The 7,729-nt window shown below is 49.9% G+C and overlaps 1 protein-coding gene across 1 annotated transcript in view; it reads right to left on the minus strand.

Moving 5' to 3' along the window:
* Positions 1-6,336, minus strand: part of LOC146863793 (sushi domain-containing protein 1-like) — a 192,040-nt gene extending 185,704 nt beyond the window's left edge. Inside the window, exon 1 of the mRNA XM_085636828.1 lies at positions 6,208-6,336. Coding sequence (XP_085492954.1) covers positions 6,208-6,336 — 129 coding nt within the window. The remainder of the gene's footprint in view (positions 1-6,207) is intronic.
* Between the last annotated feature and the right edge of the window lie 1,393 nt (positions 6,337-7,729).

The raw sequence follows: 7,729 nt of genomic DNA on the forward strand, positions 1-7,729 counted from the left end.
ACCATATGGACTTCAGAGGAATCTCCTGGATTTATGTGTGGGGGAATCGGGGCCGAAATATACAATTCTGTAGGTATGTCGCACCTAAATCATGGGTTTATAAACTATTTCTTCCTGAATGGGAATAACATGTAAACCTGGGAATATCCTTCTATTTTCCACAAATCTGGGAGGATTAAGATGCCCAAGTCCGAATCCATTTACCAGCTCCTTGAGGCGCGTGGTCAGTGGCTGCAGGGACTTTATTGAGGCTGTGAGTATGGGTGGGGGGGCAGAGCGAGGGCGCTGCGTGTGAAGGGAGAGCTTGGGGGGCCATCTGCAGCTTTGTGGGAGTCACTGCAGCAGCTGTCCCAGCACCGCCCATGGGTCCGGGGTCCCCGGGCCTGGAATTATCAGTTCTGAAGTTTGCAGGCCATGTAATTCCTGGCCTGGAGACACCGAAACTCAGACTGGCTCAGAGTGACGTCCCCACTGGGCCTAGGAGTCTAAACTAGGCCTGGGTATAGTTCGCGAAGTGACAAAAATATTCAGCGGAGGTCCTCAAACGGTGGAGAGCAGTGCGAACTGCATTCACACTGATCTCCCTGCGGCTCAGGCAGTAACTCTACACGAGCAGCAGCTCGCGCTCACCAACTTACCGTCCGCGAGCAAAGATAAACTCTGCTGCGCTACGCAGAGTGGAGTTTTCTGCACTCCGCGAGCTTCGTGGAGTGCAGAATAATCTGCAAACTCCGCGAATGGAGCGGGGTTCACCACCCAGGCCTACTGAAGGAGTTCAACCATAAGCTTTGACATTAGCAGCTGGGGTAATGTACATTTTTACTGAATGAGTTACAATTACAGCGCCTACCTGCTAAAAACACTGACTATATCCTATTCATCAGTATTGCTCAGAACTTGATGATACACCCCAAAGAACATTTTTTGCTAAAGATTGACAAAAATCATGAATGCTTCTCAACTCATTCAAGGTTGACCCCAATGACACCACAGGATTGACCCTTCGACCCACCCTTCAAGCGTCAACTGCCTCCTATTTGTCAATGAGGGGCTAGGGCAAGAAGTGGAAATCACAAACAATAAAGAGGGCTTTTTGCACAGTGTCATTTTAAGGATTACAGAACAAATTTGTTTTTTATAAACCATTTCCTGCTAATTCAAGTCCACACGCAAAATAATACTAAATTATATGTTAATTGTTAACAAAGTTAATTTTCTCAGGGGGCCTTTAAAAGGTGGGGGCCCTGGGCAATAGCCCACTTTACCCATGCCTTACAACGTCTCTGTCCTAGCATCCCATTTACATTCTGTCCTTACTATATGAGCTGAGCTCTGACGTCAGATGCAGGAAGGGCAAGCGACGGGCAGCAGCTACTCAGAATAGATGGCCGCATGTCCAATCTTTTATAGGGAATTGTGTGACTGAAGACGATAGAGATGGGGTGGAACCCTTCCCGATACATGTTTACAGAGCGTAGGAAATGTTGTTTTCACCACTATTTTTGATGAGCACTGCTACAGCCAATCACAGGGTCCAGAGGCTGCTTTTGAAATGTCCTATTACTTACCGGTAATCTTCATTACTCCTGGTCCCGTTGTCCTAGTCCCATTCCTTAACTAAGTGGAGATGACCATCTAAGCAACAGAAAAAACAGAACAGGAGCATGCTGGGATACCCAACCCACTCCCTCCCACTGGGAGTACATAAGCAGTACCAGCCCAGCATGCAGCCTGAAAATACCAAGCCAACAACCGGAAGTCCGGCCGCCAGGGAGGGAGGGAGGGGTGTAAGGAATGGGACGAGGACAACGGGACCAGGAGCAATGAAGATTTCCGGTAATTAATAGGACATTACCGCCAGGTCCCTTCTGTCCTCGTCCCATTCTTTAACTAAATGGAGAATACCAAAGCAGAGAACCCGGCCTTCCGGAACCCCACCAACGCCAAGGGCACCAGACCGAAAAACGGCACCCCACAGGAGCAAAAGGAGCCCCCAAGAAGGAGAAAAACACAGGCAGGCGCACACAACCAAGCATGGCCCCAACCAAGCGGACGGAGCAGAGACCCTAAAACCAGCAGGGGATGACCAGAGAAAAAACACAAGAACCACCCCCCCAGGCAAGCAAGAAGGGGGCCACACACGCAGAGCCAAGTCCCAAGGGATCAACCAGAGGGGCCAAAGTCAAGCCCCCCCCCCCACCCCCCCGAATGACCAAAGGAAGTCCAGGAGAAGCGGGCACGCCCCAATGGAGAAATGGAGCCAGAAAGGGCAACTGTCCAGGGAAAAACCCCCAAGGGCAAAGCCCACGGACCCAGGCACCACCAGGCAGCCACCCAACCAGGGACCAAACAGGCCAACCCAGCACAACGGCCAAGAGCAGAGGAGGAGAATAGACCGCACAGGGTGGCAGGGCCGAAGGCCCAGGAAGGAACATAGCAGAGGCAAGACTCAACCAACCACAGGACCACCCCAACACACCAGGGGAAGCCACCAGCAGAGTCGCAAAGACTAAAGAGGGCAGAACCGGACAAGCAAACAGGCACCCACCCAGAGGAACAGCCAGGAAGAGAAGGGGGCAGGGAACCCAAGCAAGGCACCCCCCCCCCCCCCCCCCAGCCGACAACAGCAGCAACAGGGAACCTGGAGGCCAGAAACCCACAGAAGGACCAGGCCACAGGGCAGGACCGACCAACGGCCAACCCCAGCCGAGACACCGAAGAGCTGCAGGAACCAAAAGGCCACCCCACCGGGAGAAGAACCCGTGGCACAAGAAACGGCCAGGCCCGAGTTACACCCCCAAAGCAGCAGACACCGGGACAAGAAGCTCAGCAACCCGCCCAATGGAGGCCAGTGAAAGCAAAGAAGCCCAACTCGAAGCAGACCCGGCAAAAAGCAGGGCACGCCCAAGAAAGACAACAACAGAGGCCCAACACGGAACCGGGGAAACCAAAACCCCCGAAATGGAAAGGAGGAAACACCACCAACCAAGAGACGACCAACCGCCGAGAGGAGAAAGGAGGACACCAAGGAACCACCGAAGGCGAACCACAAGAGGCAGAAGGGCAAAACAGGAAAGACCAACAAGGAGGCCAACAGCCCAACCCCACAGGAGACCCTTAAATGCCCAAGCAGCCAGCTGGAGAACTGGCAGGCCAGCCAGCCAGGAGGCACACAACACAGCGCCCCCAGGACCCGGAAGGAGAGCGGGAACAGACTCAAACAAGGAGAGAAGGAACACCCCAGAGCCAACAAGAGAGTGAGGGTCACAGACACCACAGGCTGAAAACAGCGCCCGCGGGAGCACAGGCGCAGCGGCGCCACCGGCTAACTGGTGCCTCCGCTTTCCTATTCATTGTCAATGGGTAAAAATATTGTATGTGACTGTTTACTTTGCGAAGCGAATCCTTGCTTTTAAACTTTTCAATCCACTTCTGTTGCCATACTCACCTCTGAGCCTACCTGACCTTTCAGTTCACTGCCTAGACCCCGTTCCGCCACGGCTCGTGCCAATTGAGCGGAGGGTCGGCTGGCAGTACACACTTCCGGTCCCCCAGAAGTGGTAGGTTAACGTTGTAGCCTTTCCCCGGCCATCTCTACTTAAACAGGGAAAGGGCGCGGACGCGCGCAGCGGCACCTGCGGCTAACTGGTGCCTCCGCTTTCCTATTCATTATCGTTGGGTAAAAATATTGTATGTGACTGTTTACTTTGCGAAGCGAATCGTTGTTTTTAAACTTTTTAAACTTTTCAATCCACTTCTGTTGCCATACTCACCTCTGAGCCTACCTGACCTTTTAGTTCACTGCCTAGACCCCGTTCCGCCACGACTCGTGCCGATTGAGCGGAGGGTCGGCTGGCAGTACACACTTCCGGTCCCCCGGAATTGGTAGGTTAACGTTGTAGCCTTTCCCCGGCCATCTCTACTTAAACAGGGAAAGGGCGCGGACGCGCGCCAAAGGCAAGCCCGTCTGCGACCGTCCGCGCCTGACTGCCGCCAGGCGCCAGGACCCCTGGCTTTCTGGAAACCTGCACCCCTTTGTATAGACTGACACTATCCTAGAACTACCTAACTGGTGAGTGTCAACATGACGATTCTAAAATATTCTAGGAAAGAACTTATAGAATTAAATATTTCAACCTCTTTCAATTTAGACGATCATGCAGTAATTCCTAACACAGTTTTAAAAACTCCATACATAGTTAGACCTGGAAAGGCCGCATCCTCTAGCATTAAAGATGGAACAACTCCCCGGCAACTTAGTGCTATTTATCTTAATGCCCGCTCTATTCCTAAACATTCCACTGAGCTATGGAACCTTTTAGATCAAGAGGCCCCAGATATCTGTTTTATTACAGAAACCTGGCTTCACGAACATGCTCTGCCGGACATACATGTATCTTTCCCCCCCCCAATATAAAATAATCAGAGCGGACAGGACTCAGACAAAAGGAGGGGTCCTGTTAATAGCGATTGCTAACGATCTTGACTTAACTCTCCTAGAAGCTCATGTTGAAAATCATCTAGAAATCTGTATTTTTAAGATTAAGGGTTGCCACAATGGATCCTGGAGGGGGGTTCTAATGTATCGTCCCCCTGGACCCAACGGCGACTTTTCAGATAAACTACTGGAACTTTTAGCCCCTCACGTCCTGGCATCAGATAACTTTCTCTTGATTGGGGATTTTAACTGTCATGTTGATATATTGTCTAACTCCGATGCAGAGAAGTTGATTTCTAATATGAATATCTAAGGTCTTACCCAACTGGTGCATGAACCCACACACACTGCTGGCCATACTCTTGACCTTCTTTTTACTAATCGGTCCGAGATAACTGTACTATCTCCTGCTCCACTACTATGGACCGATCACTATCTTTTGAAATTTTTAATTCTAAACATGTTAATAAAAAAGCCCCTGAAAACCTATTCTTCCTTACGAAGACCATGGCGCAAAGTTACCCTGCCTCTCTTTTTAGAGCACTTCTCCTCTGATTTAATTAGTCCTGATATGGGTGTAAATCAGACACTACATATCATAGAGGAGGCAGTTTTAACTGTACTAGACATAATTGCCCCTCTGGTACAGGTAAAGACCAAGATAAGAACTGCTCCATGGTATACTGACCAACTAAGAGTTATAAAGACTACTTGTCGTGCAGCAGAACGCAAATAGTGTGAGAGTAAATGCTTGGATGACCGTGCTACCTATAAAGAAGCTCATCACAGCTATATTACGGAAATCAAAGGGGCAAAAAAATTGTTTTTAACCGACAGGATAAATAAGGCTGGCAATTCCACGAAGGAATTATACCAAATTCTGAAGGAATTTACAACCCCTAGAAACTAGTCATCAGCACCCGTTTCGCAACATTGGGTGGACTCCCTTTCCAACTTCTTTGAAGAAAAGATTTTAACCATTCATCGATCTTTGACTCTTCATGATAACAGTTGGAATCCAGCAGACGAGCCTGGTGCCCTCGCTGTTCCCTCTCATTTTCTCGATGAGTTCACTAATTTTGACTCTAAATCAGTCCTTAGGGCCTTGCAAAAGATAACATCCGGCTCTCCCAGTGATTTGATCTCCCTGAAGCTATTTTTAACTATCGCCTCTGCACTGGTAGACAACATTACAGACCTTTTTCAATAAATCACTTTCAGAAGCTGTTTTTCCTTCGAGCTGGAAGATTGCCCGTGTGAAGCCCATTCTGATAAAGCCTACGGCTGATCCTAAACTCCTCTCTAACTACCGTCCAATTTCGCTGCTCCCTTATTTTGGGAAAGTATTAGAATCCCTTATTAATCAGCAGCTTGTTGTTCATCTGGAGAGTCACAATCTACTGGACCCCTCACAGTCTGGTTTCAGGGCTGCACATAGTACTGAGACGGCATTGGTCGAGGTCACAGATAACATCAGACGGGCTATTGACAGGCACCAATCAGTTATTCTCATCCTCCTCGACCTGTCGGCTGCATTTGACACCATCTCTCACAGTATTCTAGAACATCGGCTGTGGGAGATTGGTGTCAGTGGCAAGGCCCTGAAATGGTTCAGAAGCTATCTTTCGGACCGTAAAACCATTGTCCAGACGGGACTCAGTATTTCCTCCGCAAGACCTGTTACGATGGGAGTACCACAAAGTTCCATCCTGAGTCCTACTCTTTTTAATCTGTACATGACTCCACTGGCCCCAGTGATTAGGGCTTACGGATTTGATGTCATATCGTATGCCGATGACACTTAGATCATAGTCACACTGGGTCCTGATCCGAATGAAACCATGGTATGTTTTAAAAACTGCATGTCCCACGTCAATAGGTCGAGGAAAAGTAACCATCTTCAATTGAACGGTACTAAATCTGAGATTCTGCTTTTTGGGAAAGCGTCTGAGTATTGGTCGCCTGATTAGTGGCCATCCGATCTTGGCACCTGTCCTGTCCCCAAAGAGGTGGTTCGTAATCTGGGTTTTCATATGGACAATCAATTGTCCATGAAAGCCCAGGTAAACCACATTGTCAGCTCATGCTTTGGAATAATGCGCACTTTGCGGAAAGTTCTTAAATGGATCCCCTTGGAAGCAAGAAAACCTCTGATCCAGGGTCTTATTACCAATCGAATGGATTATGGAAATGCACTCTTGCTGTCCATTAATGAAACTTGCCGCATCGAACATCTTCCGCTCCATTCCTCAGAGCTCTAAATTGGCTTCCAGTGAGAAAGGGTATTCTTTTTAAGGTCCTCTGCCTTACGCATAAATATCTTTATGGGAAAAGCCCACAATACTGGTCTAAAAAACTTTGCTGGTACAAGCCTCAGAGGGCACTCAGGTCTAGTACCATGTCTTTGCTTACCCCTTTCAGAATAAATACTACTAGACAGGGTGGTAGATCTTTCTCGTATTTAGCCCCGGCCTCCTGGAATAAAATGCCTTTCTATCTACGATCCATCCCCGTTCACAGCTGTTTTAGGAATAAGCTGAAAAATTGGCTGTTTGATCAGTAACTCTCTTCTTTCATTTTTGACCAGAGCCGCTGCAAGCGGCATGAAACTCTTCGGAGTGATATGTTTTGCACTATAAAAATGCCTCGGACTTGACTTGACTTGACAGGCCCAACGACAGGCCCCCAAAGGAAAAAAACTAGAGCCCCAGACCCGAGGCAAAGCCAACCGCAACCTGAAAGCGGAACGAGCGGAGTGGGAAGCAACAAAGCAGCCTACGCACCAGGGGAGGCCGGCACCCAACACCCACAAGCAGGGAAAGGGCACAGCAGACAGGGCAGGGCACAGGAGCCGGGTACCTGAAGAACAAGGTGCCACCCAAGGCAGAGGCCAAGGAAGACCAACGACACCCAGCCACCACAGAAGGCAAAAGGACCGGCAGGCTAGAACGCAAGCCCAACAAGCCAACACCCAACACCACCCAACACCAACCAGAACCAACCAGGGCCCCGACCAGCACCACCCCGGATCCAACAGCCCAACAAGGCCAAGGGTCCCCAGAACAGAGGAAGGACACAACAGCCCCCCCCCCACGGAAAACAAGGGGGAGGACCCAGCGAACCCACGGAAGGCAGACACCCCAAGCACGGGGCAAGCAAAAGCACCCGGAGGATGCAAGAAGCGCCCAACAGCGAAAACCGCAGGCAGGCACCCAGATAGGCATGCACCAGGCCCAAACCCACAGAAGGGCAGGAACCAATGGGCGGAAGGGCCGCAGGCAGCCAAAGGAA

This window comes from Triturus cristatus, chromosome 2_1, assembly GCF_964204655.1.
Source record: "Triturus cristatus chromosome 2_1, aTriCri1.1, whole genome shotgun sequence".
In the NCBI taxonomy this organism is placed as follows: Eukaryota; Metazoa; Chordata; class Amphibia; order Caudata; family Salamandridae; genus Triturus; species Triturus cristatus.